Raw genomic sequence first — 23,619 nt, forward strand, 5'->3', positions numbered from 1 at the left:
AGTAAAGGTGCCTTGCAGAAGTACAGAAAAGTTGGCTGAAGCTAGGATCAGGCTATAGGGCTGGAAATTAGGAAACATATGCTTTATGATGGAAGTTGGCACATGTCCCAAGCACAAGACATTGGACAAGTTTGCTTATTCCTTCCTGTCCCCCCATTACTTCTGAAATCAAAATAGCCTTGAGACCGGAATTTGAGGGGTTGTCTCCAGATAGAACTCTGATTTTGGCTGGGCTCTGGGTGCAAATAACCAGTGATACCATAAAGGTCATCTTTATGAGCAGTTCACTGCTGTAAAATGGATAACAACTTGAACAAAAAGCATCTCCCAAACAAGCCAGACAGAAAGAAAATAGTGAGCACAAGAATATCCAGAAAGCTTTACACTTAAAAAAACAAACTACATGTTTTTAAAGTGTAAGAACCCATGTTTTACTGCAGATTTAGGGACTCTGTAACATCAGGTAAGTAATGAGTAATCTTTTCTGAAGCAAAAGTATGGCCTGGTCATAGAGCAGGACCCTGCCACGTGAGGAACAGAAGATGGTTCTTCTCTGTGCTGCTCGGAAAGAACGTCTCCCCAGAAAACATCCCACATCTCCGAACAGAAAAATTAAAAATCAGTGCTCACAATACCATTTTCAGAATCTGGTTTCTGGTTTCAAAATGAATATAAAAGCTTCACACACCAACTTTCAATTCTTTGTTACATTCTGGCTCTGGTTTAAAGAAGAAAACCAGACAAGAATGAGCAGGTGGGCCATATTCTGCCTTCACAGAGGCAAATACAGGAGACAAGCAAGAATGCCAGAGCTTTGGAGGGGGAAGAACCATCTCATTGACCCAGCTTCACAAAATCCTTTGGGAACTTGAGTCTCCCTGCTAACACCATTTGTATATAATCTCCCTCTATAGGCACCCAGCGAATCCCCTCTGGTGCATCAGGGCTGCTTTCAAATCTGTCTCTTTTCCTGACACACACATACATGCCCCAAGTTCAAACTTGTTTTTGAAGCAATAAAGAGATGCAGAAAAATTGTACATTTAAATGACATGGCGAGGTGGCCAAGTGTGAAGCGAATCCATCTCTCACATCTTTCATTTAAAAGGATGAGACAGGACAACAGAAAGCCTGCTGCAATCCCTGTGAAGAGGTCAACGTCAAAACTGGGCCATGTAATTTGCCATTTGAGAAAACAACAACACGCAAATAGGAAGACTCTTTGGACCTCTCCTCATTAGGCAGGGAAACCATTTGGCAGAGGCAGTCTCCCCCGGGAAAGAGGAGAGGGCAGCGAGAAAGGCAAGTGAACCGACACGAGATTGCCGCCACGATGCGTGACCCTGTGGCAAGCAAGTCCCTCTGCTCTGCGGAACACTCAGAGCGCACCGCTGCCCACGGGGTATTGCGGGAGAAAGCCAAATACAATGAGGCAGGCAAAAATGAAACCTAACAGCCCACGCAGAAAAAAAGGGGAGCGAGGGATTTTCCCCTGCGATGAGACGCCAAGGAGCACTTGGGTCCAGTCAGCCTTTCAGCCAATTTATTCAATCAGCTTAGGCGATCAAGGTGGCAATTGCGTTGCTTTTGTTTCAGGACTGAACTACTGCGGGTCAATCCACCCCAAGCAAACCTGCTTATTTGCTTCATAGATGTTCAACACTTAAAGGTTAGTCAGCTGTACAAATGCTGGAAATAGCACACAGGGCACTCAGGGTGAGACTCAAGCCACCCGGGACAAACAAGGCTACTGAGCATCAGTGTGTTGGGCTCCAGCATAGGTAGCTACCAACTCCCTCTGTGCCCCAGATAGCTGCAGAAAGAAAAACAGAAAAGAGAGGAGAGCTTGCTAATACACAGATGTGAGTGCATATAGTAATGCACTGCCTAATAATATCCTCCTCCCTTTGCAATGCCACCCTCCATGAGAAAAAGAAGAAAGCTGCGCTCTTGGAGACAGCTCCCACAGAGGACAATGCTGTTCTCAGCTCCCATGAAAAATGAGGGATCTGGATGTGCTGACCATGTATCAGGAGTCTGCCCAGATGTGTGATGATTCCCTTCTAGCAGCAGTGAAAAATATATACTGTGTAATCAACAGATAGCCAAATCATCCAGTTCAACAGCTCTTACACCAAAATGATTTAAAAGACAATATTCAGTTGCTGAAATCCTTCCTGCATACTCTCTGTAATGACTGTGAGACAACCATAGCTAGATGGGAGATCCTGTACTGCTGCTGTTTTTGTTGTTGTCTGAAATGTAGCTTTTTCTTCAAAAAGCAACTGAGCTCAGGGAACACATATGAAGAGTGCCCGGTATTCACAGCTGCCCACGTGAACCCCTTCACCAGACTGACACGGGGTTGCATCAGGTATTGACGCAATCAACAGGCATACTAACCATTTGGGGTGAATTTGGGAAGCCAGCAAGAATCCCGTGACTGATGTGACAAGACTCATTTAGGACACTGATGTGCCAAATCTGCACTCAGATAACATAAAACGGTCAAATTAGAGTATAATCAGATTTCTTTCATATAGGCAATACAGATTAAAAAAGGCTGTGAAAGTTGTATTCATTTTGTCCATCCTTAAAATAAGTAATTTCCCCTGTATTTGTAGAAGAAGAAAAGCTAAATATTACAATACAGGTCAGCTGTAGTTCAGCACAAAAAAACCAGGAAAACCATTTCTAATAGAAAACTTTTATTTGCCTAAACCTACAGAGATGAAATTTAGATCTGTCTCAGTTCAGCTGCTCAAATGGAAAGTATATGGCCTTTTTCTCCTGCAACAACCAACCAGAGTCAGCTCAGCAGCCAAAAGAGACGAGTTTGTGTACCAGTTACAGAGCTCTCTCCATTTCCCCTGCCCCCCTTATTCCCGTATCTTTATCTCGTCCAGCAACATTGTTTTCTACCCCATCATACTCTCTGGCTATTCTTCCATAACCTCTTGTGCCTTCCCTAGATGCCTATATTCCCCATGCACACAATTTTTCTTTCTAGCCTTTATGTTCTGCCACAAACTGCTAGTACTGCTTCCACAGACCAGAGTTTCCTAACTAAAGATGGTTATTGATGTACAGTACTAGTGTTTTAGTGCAGTAGCAGAATCAATAAAGTAGGAAATACTGCTTTGTCAGATTTTTCCAGCGCATGCTGGGAAATATTTTTACTGCCTTTGGATGGTCACAGAGCTTTTCTTTAGAGATCACACTGGAGCATGAACTGTGTCTTCCATAGGAAGAACTGAAGCTCTCCTACCCTCTAGTGACTGGAACAGAATAGAGCACAGGGTTGCAGCTCTTTTTTTTTTTCCCCCCTCTTCTTTTAAACAATAGTTTCACTTCTAACTCAGTACCATGCTTCAGCATCCCTTATTTTTATTTAAAAAGATGCTAAGGCACAAGCCAGACCTGCCAGTATGGCTTACAGCTAAAGGTCCAAAAATGTAATGTATGTAAAATGTCCTGTATGTAAAAAAAATTATTCAAAATGCAATGAGATATAGGGTACAAAAAAAAAAAAAAATCCAGTGGCAGCAACCAAGACAGAAGTTTGGCTATTCTGGACAAAAAGGACCAGAGTTTAAAAACCTGGCTCCCTTTCCAGGACCCAAAGCCAACCAGCGTCAAGAGACAGCTGTGTGTGCATGCGTGAGAGAAAGGGGGATCAAGCTACACTGATTGAGTGAGGGCACAGTAATTTCCAGAGCTTTAGTTAAAAACTAAAGTGCTGAGCTCTTCAATTATTCCATCACTTTCTGTCATACAGCATTCAGGGATGCCTGGCGGCTCTCCGCACCAAGTGCTGCGGGAAGGGCCGCGTTATCCCTGAAACTGGGGCTCGCCAAGCTGCCATCCAGCTCCAAGGGCTGTACTTTGCACTTCTTCTATTGACAAAAATATACTTGCTGGCACAATACCTGAGAGGACTGGCTCTTTTACACTGCACATAGCAGTTGTAACAAATAAAACAAGAGGAGGTTAATTATTCAATTTATTTAGGCACAAACCAATAGTTATATAGGGAAAATATCAAGATGCATATGTGTTCGCGTAAGAGCCAAATTCTGCTTTTCGGAAAGTTAGATTGTATAGCTCTCAAGGTGGGTACTAGGGCCTGCAGTTTCTATGTCATTATTATTTACTCAATAGCAAATTAAAGCTTTACAGAACAAATAAAAAGCCACAGTCTGTTTCCCAAAAAAGTTAAAATCTAATGCAAGAATGGGACAGTGTAGGAACATAAGAATAATGGAAGCCTGCAAGGATACTACAGAAGACCAAGGAAAGCAAGTTATGTAGCTATGTAGCAACACACAAATCTTGGAAATCCTGCTACATTGCTGGTAATGAAAACTCTCTGCTCGGTCTCCATCCCAAGAACAAAAGGAATTTCAGAACCCACAGGAGCGACCAGAAGAAATACTGCCTCACAAAATTCCTCCCATGGCAAGAGGCGATGCAATCGATTAGACTGGGATCCAGGAGACCTGCGTTCAACTCCAGTACCAACTACTGGCCACCTTTCAGGTATTCTTAAACAACTCAAATACTCCACAGCTCCTTTTTTTGCTTGAATTTACACTTATTTTCTTAGTACAGACAGTTTTTCTCTCCTACAGCTCTTTGCTATATGGGGTCTTACTCTCACTTACCACCGGATGCTACCATAGCACCTACAATAAGAAAACAGCAGCAATTTCTCATCACATTAAAAAAAAAAAAAAAAAGCAAAAAAGCAAATGCTATCACAGCCACCACATTAAGACAGGCTGCATGTATGCTTCAGAGTTTTCCCATGTTTATCCTTTCTATTTCAGAGGATGGCACAGATTTTGGGAGAGGACTTTTTTTTTTTTAAAAAGAGAAAAAATATGGATTACCTTGGATGAAGTTCGCTTCTTCCGACTTGACCATCTCTATTCATGGGTCCCCACCATTGTACCAAAGAGAACCCAGAGAGAGGAAACAGAGAAGGAGTAAAACGGAGAAAGTGTTTAGTAAAGTAATTCAAACAGCAGCTTGTCAAATGTGTTAGAAAAGCTTATTACTAAGTAGGGGGCTGGATTTACAACTGCATTCATCTATCTCCCCTCCCTCATGGAATATAACAATCACAAACTCAAAATACCTGCATTGCACCAAAAAAAGAGGAAATAAAAAAAAGTAAAAAGTAATCAAGAATAAAAAGTGGAGGGACCCAGAGCCATTAGTAAGAAACATGGCTTATACTTTTGGTGCCATCTGGTTCTACAGTAAGCTAATTTAAAAAGGAAAAAAAAAAAATCATCTTGCTGCTAAGTGCTAATGTGGACAGAGCCATTTCACTATTCTGATTCCACTGGAAATGGCTGAGCAATTTGCATTTGAAATATGAGGGCTTAAAACATTGTCTTTAAAAAAATTACAGTGTGCACCAACTCTTCTATCATCTGCACTCAGAATGTTAACTAAGCGCCGAAGAGTACCAAAAGCTGCTACTTTAAACCAATGTATTTTCTGTCTCACTGGCCAGGTCCAGTTTAGCCCATGCCTTCCCAAAAATCCCAGAAGAATTCCTGAGGTTCTTTCAGATAAACTGCTTGCTTGCTAAAGTAACTTTATGTCTTTGCTTCACCCCTTCCTGCAATCCAGCGGCATATGTGCCAACAACATTCTCCTGTACAAGTTAGAGGGGGAATTCACATCCCAGATCAAAGCCATCACATAATATAGATATATAAATACAACACTGTTCTGAATGTTGTCATTAAGGTTTTAAATAATCACATACTGAGGTAGAATATCTTAATATTAATTGAGATTTTACGATTCTCAAAAAGGCAACTATCTGAAAAATAAGTAATGAACAGCAGACGTCCCACATTAGCTTTTTCTTATTTTTATTTCCAACCCCTTGAAACATTTACGTTTCTATAAATAATCCAATTCAGACTGGAATTCCATACCTATAATTCAATAATGTGCTGTAAACAGCAACTTTCATACTAGACTATATAGCCAGGGTTTTTACATGCAATCTTTTCCTCTCAGCCAGTGTGCTCCTCTGCAGGATTGGTGTAGTTTAAGTCTTAACATCAAATCTGCTTTTAGATTTCACACAGATACATTTTTTTCATTGTCATGAAAAAAAAAAAAAAAAAAAGAAAAAAAAAAGAAAAAACCCACCAACTGTTTCTTTTAAAGGGCTAAACTTCTAGGTGGAAATCAGAAAATAGTATGCTCTGGAATAGCGATCACAGCAGGTATGGTTCATACATCAGCAAGGTGCAGGTTGCGGTGACGTATACCACCCCCCTGATAGACGGAGAGCACTGCCACGGTGCGCGTCAGAGCTACGAGACACAACCACCCAGCTACACATGTCAAAGCAACTTTTACCCAGTTAAATAGGTGGCTTTTTTTAAAGTTATGATCTATCTTGATTTCAATATTGAGTCTCGGAGGATGAAAATAAAGGTGGCGTTTCCAAGTAAATCAGATTAGGCCAGCTCTTACCCCCACACACACATTCCAGCCATAAATTTGATTTCCTAAGCCACTTACATTTCTCTTGAAGTCTTCTTGCTTGACTGCTAGACTCAAGTTTAATACAATCACTCCCATGTCATCTTCTAAACTGTTGGGATCTTCCAGTTTTAAAACCTGTTCAATAGTTCTACAAGTAAAAAAAAAGACATGTATATATTGACTTCAGTTAACTTGAGTTCATTATTAAAGGTCACGCTGAGCTGTGCAAATTTCAGCTTCTGAAATTCCTAATATTGAGTTTAAATGTTAAAACAGGAAATGTGGAGGTACCTCCTTAGTTCTGACAAAGTACACCCCCCTTTAATAACGCAGCGTGGTGCTTATATAGCATTGCTTAACACTCGTAACTCTCCATATGCAGATACATGCCGAATTAAGTTACTACTACTTCCACTTCACAGGGAAGAAGAGTGACAGGGAAATGCATCCAAGTGAATTTTCTAACTTTAATGGCTGGAATTCAACGCTGGAGATATTTATTCTGCCTTATCTCTGCCTGCATTTAATCTCCCTCCGTGACTCAGTTCCCTCTCTGAAAACGGGAATGCTGGTATTTACCTGCTGGCACTGTCTCAGGGATAAATTCATTAAGGTTTCTAGAAATTCAGAAATAACAGCCATGGGACCTCTAATATACCTGCACAGGGAGAACTCATTTTCTCCAAGAAAAAAGTTGCACTGCAAGGGAGTATAAAAGAAAGAACTAAAACTTGAATTCCTGGCTTCCAGCTCCACATTGAGACCAAGCAGCAGCAGCAGCAGACAAAAGGCACAGGGCTTGCCTCCGCACTAAATCAGGGCCAGATGAGCTGCTGCTGGGATGGATGGCTGCAGGGGCAGGCTGGAAACGGGGAGCTTGCAGCCAGCCAGGCAAACTGCTCCCCGGCCCAATTACATACAGAAAAAGGCACCCCGTGCTACATGGGGCTAAGAAGGGGTCTCAACCTTTTCCCTTCGTTCTTCTTCCACCTCCATAAATTATTCTGGTGTAGCTCTCCCAAAACAACGCCGCATATAGAAACTCTTATTCTTATTCCTAGACATGAGAAGGAAAGGGCACCTTCTGCTGAATGGGGCTCATACAGGTTGGATCTGAATCCTGCACGTCATTCACACCGGATAAACATAGGTGTACAGGATTACTCTCATGCAATTTCTTTTTTTTTAAAATGTGCTCCCCACCCTTCTATCAAAATAAGTTTTCATGAACAGACAAATTCCAAGCCAGAGCAAAAGCATTCAATTACTTTCCTACGTTTCTCAATTAAGCTGCATTAACAACCTTTAATTAAAAATGTATTACCTATTGAGTTCAAGTTCAGCGAGCGCTACAAATGCCGAACCCATGAAGTCTGAAGAGGTTAAATCTCGATCATACACCTGGTAGCAAAATAAAATAGATATAGTTTTCACATCATAAGCCAGCTTTATCCCAGCTGATAAAAAAACACATATTTTAAGCCCTTTCAGTTCAATGTTGTATTTGAAAGATCAAAGCTTAGATAAAATTCAGGGATAATTTTCCATCTCCCTGCTTTAATTTGTATTTTTAACTAAATATTTAAACAGCATTTTGAAAGTATCTTCTTAATATTATGTAAACAGAGGCATGTGTGCTGCTATGGATTGTGCCTGTTCATTTATGCTCTGCGCGATAGCATAATGAAACGCTGCACAAAAATCAGGTACTTCTGGCTACAGATGTTTTAGCAATTAGTGCTCACAACTGGTAGCTTGCAATTCTGGTAACTGTAACGTTACTCATAATGAGAAAAGGCTTTACTACTTGTCACGGCTGCATCCCAGGTAATAATTCTGCTCAACCTAGCCAAATTACACTCTTAAAACGTGCTTATGAAACCACTATGGGTTTCACTGAGTTTGCACAAGCACGGTAAGAGCGAGCAGAATTTAGTTCCATAGCTTTAAACATATCCAGTCAAGGAGTTTTATTTCAACTTGGGTTTTTGCAGACAGGAAGGAAAACATGCAAGTAAAATCTGGAAAAGACATATGTGCATTTTAATTTGAAATTGCTGAAAGTCTTAAACTGGATTGGTTTATGTTACACTGCTACAATGAATAAAAATCAATACATTTCTAACATTGAAAATAATTGCTTAAAAAAATATTGACCCATCGTTCAAAAGTCTAAACCCAAAACTTACCTTGATCCAGAGTTTTTGATCGAGGGTCTGTACAGGCAGCACAACAGTTTCATCCCAAACTGGGTTGAGGTTCTTGTAGACTACCTTACTTTTGTATAGAGTTTTCCCATTCAGTTTAAACTTCACATATGGGTCACTTGTACCTGTGATAATGAATAATAAATAGATTAGCATGCCTCCATGCGGCCCCACAGCCTTAAATTATATTTTCATAAAACAATAAATAACAATAATAAATGGTAATGACTTATTTTATATATACATGCATAAACTTCATTACTTATATAAAAATTGCTAGTTCTTATAGGAAATCTACAGAACAGAACCAGAGTTGTTTGAAAGCAAGCAACAAAAATTCTTCATAGTTTGCCTGATCTCTGCTTGTTAACCTTAAAGAACGTTAATTATTCTTTAGTTAACATTTTAATTTGGGAAAAGAGCAAACGGAAGCAGGGATGAAGAACTATTTACAGGCCAACTAACACCACAGACAGTGGAAGAGAGAAAAATGTGATCCTGTGACTACGAATATATAAAAAGACCAAAACTCAAAAGCATCGTAACTTGGATAGGAGCTCCAAGGAAACCAGTAACAATAGCTAAAATACCCATCAGGATTTCATTACTGGTGTCATTTGCCAATTTACTTAAAACCAAATTTCAAGTTTCAGTGAAAAAAATAGACATTATTCACCAGCTCAGGATAAAAACCACATGGACAATAGACTCCGTAAAGACAACAAACAATATTCAGGTAACACATTTTTTAATCCAAGTGGCACAATTTGCCATGGCAATAACATCCTGTATTTTTATGGAGCAGATGTCTGTGGACAGAGCGTGAGGCTCATGCCACTCGGCAGCAATAGAAAGACTTGCATCTGTCAAAGGAAAACAGAAGAGGGAATCAACTTTTTATTATTGTTATTAAGCCAGTGGCATCTGCACTAACACCAACCACCGTGCAGGACACCATACAAAAGAGGTGAAAAGGTACATGAAGGATTTAACTAGATGGTTGATTTAGTAATGCATACAGACTGCAAAAAAAATCTCACAAGCTGCAAATAAGGGAAAGAATAAAACTGAAGTGGAACAGCACATACAATTAATTGATCCCAGGTGCTTTTCATCTGTCATTCAATATTGTCTGTATTATACCTGATATTTGGAATTAAACTTCCCTCCTAACAGTCCAATTTCATTAGAAGAATAACAGCTAACGCAATGGTCCTGGCTGCCCCCCAACCTGCAGTGTGGGCTGCCGGTAGGAAAAGACCCAACTCCTACCTCAGACTTCACATTCAGAAATAATCTGAACTTGTCCTCCCTGGTCTGGCTGAGATACTGGCCGACAAATGCATGGCAGTTCAGGATAACCCAGCTTAAGACCAATACTCAGTCTTCTCACTAGTTTGGTGAAACAGTGAGATTGTGAAAAATACACATTTAAACATGCAAAGCTCTGATCAGTGTTATGTGAAGACAGACTTAGACTCAAGAAAAAACAGCTATGTGTTAGCATTTATTTGGAATTACGTAGTACTGTAAAGAACTGTGCTCCTGGGACATACAGACTTATTTTTAAGAATTATAGAAAGTTCTTATTCTGTTCTAATTTCAAAAGCGAAGAGTTGTAGACACCTGGCCAATACCGCATGTAAAGGATGTTTCATTCACAGAAGGGAAACATCAGTTGGTTTTCAAATACTACCTGCAGCTGATCCTTTTCCTAAATAGTAATTGTTGAAATCAACCCCTTTTTGTGAAAAATGCTGCAAACTTAAAAAGAAGTTTCTTTTCCTTCCCCTCTAGGAGGCAATAATAAGGGCTTGATCCAAAGCCAGGGAAGTCAGAGGGCAGCTTCTCATTGTTTTCAGTAGGTTAGGACTAGACCTTTCCCTAGAATACTTCTCAGAACTGTGATTATACTTTTATATAAAATGTAGAGCTTAAAGCCAGCACGCTTTCTACAACGAGTGGGAACACCCAGATGAATCGTAGCCCCACGATCGGGCTGTAGCCCTCAGAGGATGCAGAAGTTAAGAAATAACAGCATTGAGCTCTCTGGTGTTAGTTTCTTCCAGCTCCTTTAAAAAGAAACAACAACAAAAAAAAAGAACTGGCTTTTATTTACAGGATAAGCAGGAGCAAGCTGCATTATTAAAAATAACAAAAATAGTAATAATAATGTCCACAACCTATTCTGTGCATGAAATAGCAACTGGCTGAGACAAGGAAAGTAACTGATGAAATGAAAGCATGAAGAGGCAGGTGGTCTGTGGCCATAATTCCTCTGCTTTTGGCACAGAAAACCCATGAACGAGGGCAAAATGTGAAAATAGAGAGAGAAAGAGGAGACAGAGAAAGCAAACAGCCAGCAAGTTCAGTATCTGCAAGTATAAAACTCCAAGCCCTTTCTCCAAGGATGAGAAGCAAGAAGACTCTAGCTAAGTAAGCATCCCAATTGCATTATTGCTCTGAAAGCTTTCCAGGTTGTTATACAGTAAAGGAAAATAAAAGAGGGGGAACGGCTGCCCAGCACTGCTCATGTGAGCCAGGCTTTAGCAATCATTCCCATATATATACACATATATAAAAAAGAATGTCTTCCTTTATATTTACATATATATTTATATATAAAAACTTATATATGTATATAAAAGGAATATATATATTTTATATAAATATATATTTATATAAAAATATATAAAAAACAGTGAGGGGAAAAAAGCTATAATAAAAAGAGGCCTTTAATTAAATAAGATTGCCACTCTGGGATCAGGCCTTCATGCTTGTCAGCTTACTCTCAAAATAAACATCTCAAACCGGGGCCTCAGTGGTGTCACTTACTCCGGCAAGGCACACTGGGTAATCCCTCGCTATCTTGACAGCTACATAATGTTCAAACTGTTTCACGGGTGAACGGCGGCACTTGCGCGAAAGAAAATATTAATGCCGGGAATTAATAGAAAAAGGGATGATGGTTTACAAAAGCCAAACAAGGAAAAGGTGTCAAGTTAGTACCGGCGTTAATTGTTAGGGAAAATAATTGCAGAGGGGCACGGGTTTCGGCAGCGCTCGCCTGTCGGGCTGTCAGAGGGGTAACATCTCAACTAGGCAGGCAGGGGAAAGGGGTCGGCGGCGCAGGATCATACAAATGACGGGCTGACACCTCAGCGCCGGCAAACAGATGGACTTTCACCTCCGTGGCAGGAGCTGGCGTGCACCGGGGCTCGGTGGCATTTCATCGGGTGGACCTGGATGGCCAGGAGAGAAATGATGGGGGTGGATATGGCACCACAGCCCCTTTTGGGGCTTTCAAGGCTTCCCCCAAGTTGCTCCTGGGATGTTAACAAAGCTCCTATACCTTCCTGGCACAATGTGCCCATTTCTGTTCTTCTTTAAGATGCCCCCGACTGTGTCCAGGTGATCAAAATAGGTAAAAAAAGGAGACAGGGAATGAGAAATAAGCCAGGTGGAAAAGCCCCGGTGGACAGGACAAACAGCACAGATTGCAAATTAACAACTGCATTTGAATTCAAGGCTTGAAGCCCTCTGGATTCAAGATTGGAAAGATGTCTGGATCTATTAAAAGCTATTTATTAGAGACAATCTACAATCTAGCCAGAAAAGCGTAAGTTTTTTGAAAAGTGCCTAGTGATTTTAGAGATGAACCAGTCTAAAAAAGGATGTATTTTTTATAATTTTTCCTTTAAACATGAGAAGAACCCAGTAATTTTCTCAAGAAGCTAGGCCATTGAAAGAAATAAAAAATAAAGCTTTTCAGCAGCTATTTCCTAGTGAAGACAACCAAGTCAACTTTTAACCATGTGCACCCAGGCTCTTCTGCAATGCAAGGTCTGAAACTCTTCATCTCGGTCACATCAGCTGTAACCACGTGTCAATGGGGTAATGCAAGGAGACTAATTCTTCTTTAAATCAATTGAGAATTTATCCCAAGAAAAAGACATCTCTGGTGGGAAAAGCAAGGTGTGATGCTTTGAAGTTAATTTAAATGTTACAAGATGACAAGAAGGTTCTCATACAGTAAAATAGATGGACAAAATATATAAAACAAACAGGATCATCTGCTTCTCAGCCTAAAACAAACCCAGTAAGAGTAAAAAGAAAGGGTGACCTCTAAAACAGTCACCCCATCAGCTAGACCTGTTTTCTCATTAGAGAAAGAACATGCATCTCAATAGCGATGCTCCCTTGAATTCATTTCCATAATATATATTTTACTTCTGTTTCTTTTCACTAACACTAAAAAGCAACGAGTGCAGGCAGACTAAACATCAGTTAAAATCTAGGCAAGCTTCAGTGAGCAAAAGTTGCTGGGACACAGCAGCAAGACAGGGTTTAGTAGCCCAAGAAACTGTTAATGGTGTTTTTAAATGGATACTGCTGCCCTCTAGCAGCTACCGAGAGATGTATCACATCAACTGTCGTTAATACTACTACACACTTGCTTCATAATTAGGAAAAAAAAACCCCACAAAACCAGAAGGCCCGATATAATTTCAAGCCACACACTATTTTATAAGTCTAAACTTACTGGAAATGTAGCATATGAAACAAGTTTTGTTACATAAATAAAAAAAAATACCACCAAGTTGCCTTGAAATCCTGACAAATCAAAGAACAGTGTGAAATATAACCTAGACCATCTTAAGTTTTGGTTAAAAACCTAAATTTTAATCTGAAGAAGGAAATGAATGATTTATTTTATATGCACGTAAAGAATAAATTTCTTAAAATCTTTCTAGAACTAGAATTACTGAAGTTATTTACAACAAGGAGTAAAAGACACTTTAAAATGGAACACACACTTTTTAAGTGGAAAACCACTATATTCTTGTAGCAAAATAGCTAAGATGAAGTTTTAAAGGGGAAATGGGAAAAAAAGTATTCTGCTGGCAGGAAATTTGGGTAATTTTGGAAAGTTTTGTGCCCAGCTAGTTTTACATGGCCAGATGAAAGTACAACATTGTTTGGAAACAAGCATCACCAATAGGTTCCAAAGGAAAATAAACCAGCTAACAAAAAAAACAAACCCCACCACAACAAAAAAACAATAAGCCAACAAGACCAGAGAAGTGTGAAGAATGCATACAGACCCACGGTTGATAGGGAAAAAAAGAGGGGAAAATGCCTGAGCTGAACATTAATAGAACGAAAGAAGCAGATGCTGGATGTTCTATGCAAGACCCTTCGGACATAGTGTTTAAAAAAAAAACAACAAACTAAAATTAAGCAAACCAAGACAAAACCCAAGACCCTACCAAACACCATTAGTCCAATTGAACATCGTATTCCCAGTCAGGGCTCAGGTCTGAATGCACAGGAGGGAACGAGGATAGGGCAGAAGCCACTTTTCCATTCCTAGCCAGCACAGTGGACCTTTGGTGTAAAAAGCTGCATCTTCTTGTATTCTCAGTCTTTGGCCTTATAAAATCTCCTAATAGGGGTCCCAGAAAAACCCAGTATGAGCTGTTAATGCAGGCAGCTGCCCCCGAGAGCCAACTCCAACAACTGATAGAGCAGGATCAGTTTAAGAAACCTGTTATCTAAATTATAATTACCTACAAAAGAAGAGTCATAGGGTATTCTCTGGGCCCTGCATATTCTCTTCCAGTGCTACCATCCCAATATTTCTTAATCTGACATTAAATTACCAAAGGTGACTAGATACATACTAGATTAATCACTTTTGTTTTAACTTAATTGTGCATTCATTTCCTACAGCCAGTCCAGGAGGGAGCCTTGCAGGGATCACTGTGTATAAGGGCAAAGTTTCAGCCACACACGCTGCACTTCCAGCAACTAGACTTGGCGCACGCAAACGCTCACAGCACACAGCCGCTGTACACAGAGCTACACGGTATCCAGAAAACATCAAAATAAGCACCCAGCACCATTCAAACTCTTAGCATTTATAAATTAGCCATGATTGCGCCTTTCAGAAAGAAGTGTGAAAAGTTGCCTAATACATCTCAACAATTAATAAATCTGAAGGACTAATGATCTAATTGCAGATACCCTGAAAACAGAGAAAGTCGAAATTAATCAGTGTGTTTACAGGGAGTGATTCAGCCTAATTGCTCCGAGCATTTGCTTTCCAAACAATGGACTTGCTCTAAGCTGACAAACGCCCAGCACAGCACAAACACATCCCTTCCTGCAGCACCCTGCTATCAGCACGGACCGGGGCAGCAGACAGCCCAGAGCTATGAGTGGTGGGCTACTGTAGGCTCATTACTGCTTAAAATTAAAAGGACACACTATTCTGTCCTCTTTCATTTTATTTTGCCCTTGGAAGACTGAGTTTTGGCACACCTCGCACTGATGTTAGGAGCTGCCCATGCAGCAGAGCAGTACGGCCTCTCTGCCAGCTCCAGGAGCCCACCAAGACTCTCTGGCAGTGGGTGGTGTTAGATGTGAGAGCAGATGATGATGTGCTCTGGACGGGGGAGGTGGGGTGCACCCGGAAAGGTGACAGCACTTTCTGTACTCCCATGACCCACCCTGCTCTTTTTGCACGTTCAGCTGTATCACAAGAAGGAAGAAATGAGAGCAAAACTAAAGTGCAGCAAGAGGAAGCAACAAGGGAAACCTGAAAGAAAGAGAGGGATGGGGCACAAAGATCCTGTAAAAACCTAGAAAACACAAGACCATGTGGAAAAGAGACACACACAAAATTCAGGCTGGAGCAACGCAGCTGGGGCGGAGGGGGAAGACGCAACCACAGCCACTCACCAGCTGACTTCACATCAGAGAAACATATTTCTTGTAAACACATCGTTTAACAGATGAAAAAAAAAAATATACTCAAACTTTGCAAGTACAGGATTTGGAAACAGGAGGGGCTTCTCACCCCTACAGGCACTCAAAACCCAGTTTCTGTTTTTTCTTACAGCAGCAGAGCTGGGTTTGTCAACTTAAGGAAGGTAACACTTCCTTAGAGCTGTGGCATCACATTGCTGCTCGGTGTCACAGCATCACCACTGTGCAAAGGTGAACTCGTACAGGCAGCAATGCGCACAGTCAGAGCATCTCAGAGCCATAAGGGAGCAGGACATTTCAGATTTCATTAGACTGACTTAAACAAACATGAGGCATCACCCTGCCCTGTGAAAGTGAACCAGCAAGTAGAAACGGGCTCCAGCCCCTCCCAGTTCAAAGCATGTGGAGCTGGAAGTTGCAAGCTTCACAAAAAAAGGCTCAGTGAGGCCATAAAACCACTAAGGGTGCAACAAAATGACAACACTTAGAGCACTGGTGATTAAGAATGCTTAATTTTTCTTTTTTTTTTAAGCCAAATAAGATACAGAGTAATTCTCTCTCTTTTCCACAGAACTGCTAGTGCTCCACAGATAATTAATTAATGAAACACTTTTCTGTTTTCTTACTAACAGTATTAAAACTACAGAGATCACAAACTCCTTGCCATCACTGAGATACATAATGTCCTCTAGTAACAGTAATACTATAAAACGTACACAAGACCCCAAACTTTTGGTATTGTGTATATACACACAAAGATGCATAACCTTCAGTGTTTGGTTCATCAGTTACAAAACCTAGAAATACGGGACCCATGCACCATCTGACATTAGGCACATGCAGGTGATGTGAATGCTGCTTGCCAAGCAGACCTTACCACCTACTTAGGCGATCTCTAACGTATGACTGAGTTAGACTGTATCCCAAGAAGCAGTGAGAAGCAAGTAAAGCAGACTCCAAGCAAGCTGATGACCAACGGGTTACACCTCTCTCATCCTGCATCCCTAAGAGGGGACACTGCAATTTTGACCCAAAGAGTGATTTTTCGGAGCCCTTTCCACCAGAACCTAGATCCTGCTCTAACAGCACTCTGCTTCCTTGGCTGGGGTACATGTATCGGGTGTTGCTGTATGGAGGCTTTTTCTTTCCCTTACACTTCAAAAAAAGAAAAAAAAGGTAAGAGAGGAGAAGAAAACACTGCAACTCTGATTTTATTGCTTATGCACTTTACAGGAAGCAACAGGGAGCACATGCAGCTGAGCCAGACTCCTGGATCGATGCATTGCACCCTCTCTGCAGAGAGCAGGTACAAGGAGAGGACCTACAGAAAGTCAGGGACCGGAGAGACACAACAGACAGACAAAAAACAATGCAAGAGGCAAAAGTGAAGAGAAAAACAGGAAAGAGCAGATGTTAACAGGGACAGTATTATGAAGGAGGGGAAAAAAAGAGTAATAAAAATCTGGCAAAGTGAAGGAGGAATTTCAGTCACACCAAAGGGAACATATCCTTGAAAGAGCAGTACATAGTGAGTCAAAAAGTCTGGAAAAATACCTGGAAAGTCACAAAAAAGTAAAGTTTGGTCTTATAGCCTGCAGTTATCTGCAGAACTACTGCTCACCTTTAGTCAGCCAAGTGTGATTAATTCCTACTTAATAACTGCTAAGCATATAATGAGTAAATTCAGGGAGAGCCCTGTGAATTTGCTGAGCAGAACCAGGAGTTTCCAGCAACAGCCGTTTCCAACGGCAGAAATATTTCTCCTTTGTCACACACCTTAGATTTATTTTTATATATTTATATACGCACACAGATACAGACTTCTTACACTGGGACAGAACAGAGGGAGAAACAAAGACTGAACGCCAGTACAAGAGCCTTTACCCTGCCCGCTCACATTTTAAGTACATCTTGTTCACCGCTCCTTGCGCTAAAAATCTCTGCGAGAGCTGAAACACACGATGTGACGAACTGCAGCCTCGCCCAGCTCCCAGGTCGTGGCATTTACGGCAGCAGATGAAGCCAGCCATGGAGCGGGGGGACCGCGGGCCCCAGGGGAGCGTGGGCCCGGGTCTCGGCCAGCAGCGGGGCGGGGGGAGCATGGGCCTGGGGCGCCGGGGGCCTGGGTCTCGGCTGGCAGCGGGGCTGGGGGGAGCATGGGCCCAGGGCTCGGCCTGCAGTGGGGCTGGGGGACCGTGGGCCTGGGTCTGGGCCTGCAGTGGGGCAGGGGGAGCGTGGGCCCGGGTCTCGGCTGGCTGCGGAGGATGGGGAGCGTGGGCCTGGGTCTAGGCCTGCAGTGGGGCAGGGGGCCCATGGGCCCGGGTCTGGGCCTGCAGTGGGGCAGGGGGCCCGTGGGCCCGGGTCTGGGCCTGCAGAGGGGTGGGGGGCCCGTGGGCCTGGGTCTGGGCCTGCAGTGGGGCGGGGGGAGCGTGGGCCCGGGTCTTGGCTGGCTGCGGAGGATGGGGAGCGTGGGCCCCGGTCTGGGCCTGCAGTGGGGCGGGGGGCCCGTGGGCCCCGGTCTGGGCCTGCAGTGGGGCGGGGGGCCCGTGGGCCCCGGTCTGGGCCTGCAGAGGGGCGGGGGGCCCGTGGGCCCCGGTCTGGGCCTGCAGTGGGGCGGGGGGCCCGTGGGCCCGGGTCAGGGCCTGCAGAGGGGCGGGGGGCCCGTGGGCCCCGGTCTGGGTCTGCAGTGGGGCGGGGGGCCCGTGGGCCCCGGTCTGGGCCTGCAGAGGGGCGGGGGGCCCGTGGGCCCGGGTCTGGGCCTGCAGTGGGGCGGGGGGCCCGTGGGCCCGGGTCTGGGCCTGCAGAGGGGCGGGGGGCCCGTGGGCCCCGGTCTGGGCCTGCAGTGGGGCGGGGGGCCCGTGGGCCCGGGTCTGGGCCTGCAGAGGGGCGGGGGGCCCGTGGGCCCCGGTCTGGGCCTGCAGTGGGGCGGGGGGAGCGTGGGCCCGGGTCTCGGCTGGCTGCGGAGGATGGGGAGCGTGGGCCCCGGTCTGGGCCTGCAGTGGGGCGGGGGGCCCGTGGGCCCCGGTCTGGGCCTGCAGAGGGGCGGGGGGCCCGTGGGCCCCGGTCTGGGCCTGCAGTGGGGCGGGGGGCCCGTGGGCCCCGGTCTGGGTCTGCAGTGGGGCGGGGGGCTCGTGGGCCCCGGTCTGGGCCTGCAGAGGGGCGGGGGGCCCGTGGGCCCCGGTCTGGGCCTGCAGTGGGGCGGGGGGCCCGTGGGCCCGGGTCTGGGCCTGCAGAGGGGCGGGGGGCCCGTGGGCCCCGGTCTGGGCCTGCAGTGGGGCGGGGGGCCCGTGGGCCCGGGTCTGGGCCTGCAGAGGGGCGGGGGGCCCGTGGGCCCCGGTCTGGGTCTGCAGTGGGGCGGGGGGCCCGTGGGCCCGGGTCTGGGCCTGCAGAGGGGCGGGGGGCCCGTGGGCCCGGGTCTGGGCCTGCAGAGGGGCGGGGGGCCCGTGGGCCCCGGTCTGGGTCTGCAGTGGGGCGGGGGGCCCGTGGGCCCGGGTCTGGGCCTGCAGAGGGGCGGGGGGCCCGTGGGCCCGGGTCTGGGCCTGCAGAGGGGCGGGGGGCCCGTGGGCCCCGGTCTGGGCCTGCAGTGGGGCGGGGGGCCCGTGGGCCGCGGTCTGGGCCGCGGGCAGCGCTGGGAACGGCCGCGAGAGGGCATCAGCCACACGCGGCGTGGGGTCGCTTCCCTTCAGCGCGAGCCGTTTGCAACCGTGCGAGTTAAAATTCAGGGGCGAGATGCGTGCGTGAGAAGGGAGGACACCGCACCGAAGTGCCGCTTTCTTCATCTTTGAGTAGATACAGAGCTTCCCCCCAAAAAAAAAGTGTGAACTGATGGGTTTGATGACTGCAAAGAAGGATGGGGACAATCTATTTAGCAAGGCCTTTTGTGACAGGACAAGGAGTACTCATTTTAAACTAAAGAAGAATAGATTTGGACTGGATATAAGGAAGAAATGTTTTACAATGAGGGTGGTGAGGCACTGGCACAGGTTGCCCAGAGCGGCGGTGGAGGCCCCATCCCTGGAAACATCCCAGGCCAGGTTGGACGGGGCTGTGAGCACCCTGCTCTGGTTAAAGCTGTCCCTGGCACTGCAGGGGTTGGGCTGGATGATTTCCAAAAAGTCCCTTCCAACCCAAAGCATTCTGTGATTCCATGCTTTGAGACTTTTTTTAGAGCGACTGCTGGTATCGTCATAACCGAATATTAAAATTTAGGAAATTCTCAAAAGTTACGTTAAACCTGATTTAGGCTAAAGACGCTGGCATACACTCTTCATTCCGGCTCTGTGGTTTTCACATGAACGTTTTATCATTCAGCGTATCGCATACTCCACACAGTATTTGGAGTTAGTTCCCATCAATGAAGTTGTTACTTCAAGAAGTTACCGCTGGGTATGACCATTTTATTTGAATAAAAGCAGGACATTGCTACTCCTACCTATGAACTCCGAGACACTGCCACCACTCCTATCCAACCAAAGCATTTTTGCAGTTGCTCACCCAAGGCTGACCAGAGGAGGCTTCAAAATCCAACACACACATAAAACACAGGACCAGCAACTCAGCATTACCCGCCGGAGAGCTCCAGCGCCTCGTTACACACAGAAAACCATGGGGAAAGGGGCCTGAAACCCTCTCCCAGCTGTGTCAGGCAGCATTGCTTGGCTAGCTCTAGAGGTTTGCTGTTCCCAAAATGTGAATGAGGACGACTTGGCCTTCAGCCCAAGCCGCAGTCTGACTCGCAGGATATGCCGGCTGTGAACATGTTCCTATATTCAGATTATTACAAGTAGGCTGGTATACCCCAGTGCAGCAGCTGTATCTGGCATCATGGTGGGGAGAGAAGAAAGAAGTCACTTTCTCTTGGCCCACAAGTTTTCTCTGAGGTTTTCTCACACTGGAGAGATGAACAAAGCTGACAACTTCCCACTTTTAAAAGCACACTGCAAAAAGCACAGTGGTTGCAGGTCAGGCCTGAGTGTCTTGCAAAGATCCTAAGTAACCAGTACGACAGCAGAGACCTATAAAGATGTGCATCAGGGCATCAGCAGCCTGCTTTTATTTTAAGGACCCACCACTGCAACATGATGGTGACTGAAGAATAATCATTAAGTCACTATTTTCCTGCCTCCCAGCATCTGTGCAAAAAAAAAAGCAGGAATTTTATTGAATGATGCACCATCTCACATAGTTTACTAAATGAGTGGTCATTTGCCACAAAGCAACAGAGACCCACCAAAACGCTTTTTTCCCCCTTGCTTATGTTATTTCACTGTGTTGTCCAATGCTTCACTAAGACAAGCATTTGCTTTCTTACGCAACAAAACACAGCCTAGACCAAACTATGCTTTGTCTTCTTTAGAAATACTACTCCACTGGAATTGCTCATTTATAGCATCTTTTCCATACAAGCAGCTGGATGTGTCCTGGCTTGTGCAGCTTGCTAGGAAATCTGATGAACTGCTACACTGTTAGGAAATACACGCTTCTGTTTAAAGAGTAAAGATCTTAATCTAAGTATTCATTCAATCCTTCCAAAAGCTGGGAGAAAAAATGAGCATACACTTGGCCAAGTGTTACTGTTCGCTGAAGACGTGAAAACCCAGCACGGAAAAAGTTAACCAAGATAATCAATAAGGGAAATCCCAACAACAAGGACCCCATGCGAGAAGGTTTCTAAATCCATACAGGTCCCTCCAGATGCAAACATTCACAGGCCTTCAAGCTGGGCAAGCTTATTTTCTTTAAAACTGTATGAATAAACCCTATTGCTTCATCTCATAAGAGAGCAATTGCTCATACATTTTGCAATGCAAAGGTATTAGAACTGTTTCCACATGCAGAAAAAAAATATGAAACCAAGAAAAAATCTAAAATGCAGAAAGATTAGACATATGGAAGAGCTCTCTGACAGGTTCAGATCAAAGGTCCTGAAGCAGCTGCTGCTGCAGAGCCCTACAAGCCTCCACAGAGCCCCCGGCAGGACAGCTCTTCCCTTCGCACCAAGCGGAGAACTACCAACTGCTTTCTTATAAGCACTTTTACTCCCTATTGCAACATCTTGAAAAAGATCCAGGCTAACAGCAGGCACTTTCACACAGTTTTTCCAGGAATTCCCCAAATCTTCTTTAATTTGTTTGATAATATCTTTTTTTTTTTTTTTTAAACGTTGTCCTCCTTAGGTTGCATCCCAGATTAGAGAGGAGACTGTTGGCTTACAGCCCTGCTCCCATGGTTTCCCTTTTAATAAAATCTTCACCGATAACCCAAAAAGCACTCCTAGAACAGCTCCATCATTTAATAAATTTCAAAATATCCTTTGGATTTTTCTTTTTAAGCTTAAATAGAATTTCTCAAGATTAATCACTCTGCAAATCCTAAATAGGTACAGATGCCAAGTCCATCCAAGGAGGTGCTTTGCAGTTGTGCAGTCAGACAGGAGGAGCAGCAAGGAGAGGGCAGCTCCCTCCTCTGTGTACCTAAGGTGGATAAACCCAATCGTTGAGTGCTCTGACCTGGGCAAGGGACACAAGTCAATGACTTGTTGCATCAGAGATAAGAAAAGAAGCCAACTGCCACCAAACTGAAGTCCATGAAAGGAGAGCCATGTGAATTTTAAAGGAAATCAGCTGAAAGGTGGGGCTCACCACAACGATCTCTGATAACCAGGTTCCGGCCTTCCTTCAGGTGGATGGTCAGCAGATAGGCAAAGGGGCTGGGCAGGTCACCCAAGCAATCATTTGCTTCCTCTAGAGCCTAAGGAGAACAAAGAAATCAGTCACCACTGCACAGCTCCTGAAGCGGACCATGAATGAAGCAGGTGTTCTCTTGGTTTTGCAGAGACAAAGTTCTCATCTTTCCTTAGGGCAACGTTTTCCAGAAAGAAAAAAAAAAAAAAAAGATTTCTTTCCCAGGCTTTGGTTCATTATGCAAATAGCTAATTATCAGCAACAGGTACGTTCAACAAAGCAAGGGGTAACACAAGGAGGGTTATACCTGATAATGAGTGGTAATAATAACAGTCATGAATGCATGTACAGGTTTTCCAAATCCTAGCAGCTTACTACATTTTTTTTTTCTAGCTGTTTCTTGTGCATTCATAGAATATCTCAAGTTGGAAGGGACTCATAAGGATCATCGAGTCCATTCATAGTCATCTGAAGACCTCAAGAGGAAGTACACGTTTCACATAGCTACTGAGAGGACAGCATTTCTTTATACAGTTTTAAAAGAGAGAAACACAGCAGTAGGCAATGCTAGTTGTAAGGCTTTGCAGTAGCAAACTCAAGAGGATTCTTGTTCATCAGAGATGCTGCCAGGGTTACACACCTCAGCAGCAGCATCATCCAGCTGGCACGTTCAGCAAAAACAGCCTCTGGACAGCACTTGAGAGGTTATCAGAGGGCAAAGGTAGAGAAGTTCATCCGGAATAGGCAAATATACTTTACATGTGAAGAGCACGTGTCAAAACTGCCAATGCCTTTTTTCACTCCCCTAAAACTGTTTGTGTTGTCTGTCAAACCCTACAGCCATGTTAAGGTATTTGCTGTCTGTCTTTTAATCCAGTTTATTCCTGGGCTGCTAATTGAGTCTCTGTGCTGATGCTTTCATCAGTTACTAGTACAACATAGAAATTATAGAATACTTTAAAAAAAAAAAAACAGAACATGTGGGTCTGTTTAAAACATTAGAAACTGCTTTGTACTACTAAAAAACAAAACAAAACAAACAAAAAAACCCCCAAAAAACCCTGCACAAAACCACCACTAAACAAACAAAAACCCCAACAAACCAGAAAAGCCACACTGGAGAAATCTATAGAAGGCTTCTTCACCTACTGGGTTTTTAAATTTGTAAGAAGCAAAGAACCTAAAATAAATTTCAAAATGCTTTAAAATGAAAAGACTTACCATCTGGTCATCAAAAATTTGAGACGATATGGAAGAGTCTAGATCCATTTCTCCACATGGGTACTACAAAAAAAAGATACAATTAATTGGGCAACAGTAATATAGGGATCAAGAAAATACTCCTAGTATCAGTCAAGAAAGTACTCATACATAGGTGTAACCAGTTAAATTCTTTCACTTCTGCTTACAGAACCTTCCCCTCCATAATTTAGGTATAC

At 44.0% G+C, this 23,619-nt stretch overlaps 1 protein-coding gene across 4 annotated transcripts in view; it reads right to left on the reverse strand.

Moving 5' to 3' along the window:
• The window catches only part of MCTP2 (multiple C2 and transmembrane domain containing 2), a 104,903-nt gene that overhangs the window by 75,597 nt on the left and 5,687 nt on the right, over positions 1-23,619 (reverse strand). For all 4 annotated transcript variants that reach the window (XM_075713584.1, XM_075713583.1, XM_075713582.1 and 1 more), the window contains exons 2-7: positions 23,402-23,464; positions 22,139-22,247; positions 8,709-8,851; positions 7,844-7,920; positions 6,556-6,667; positions 4,893-4,928 (exon numbers count right to left, since the gene is read on the reverse strand). In XM_075713584.1, coding sequence (XP_075569699.1) covers positions 4,893-4,928; positions 6,556-6,667; positions 7,844-7,920; positions 8,709-8,851; positions 22,139-22,247; positions 23,402-23,464 — 540 coding nt within the window. The remainder of the gene's footprint in view (positions 1-4,892; positions 4,929-6,555; positions 6,668-7,843; positions 7,921-8,708; positions 8,852-22,138; positions 22,248-23,401; positions 23,465-23,619) is intronic.

Source organism: Pelecanus crispus, chromosome 7, assembly GCF_030463565.1.
Source record: "Pelecanus crispus isolate bPelCri1 chromosome 7, bPelCri1.pri, whole genome shotgun sequence".
NCBI lineage: Eukaryota > Metazoa > Chordata > Aves > Pelecaniformes > Pelecanidae > Pelecanus > Pelecanus crispus.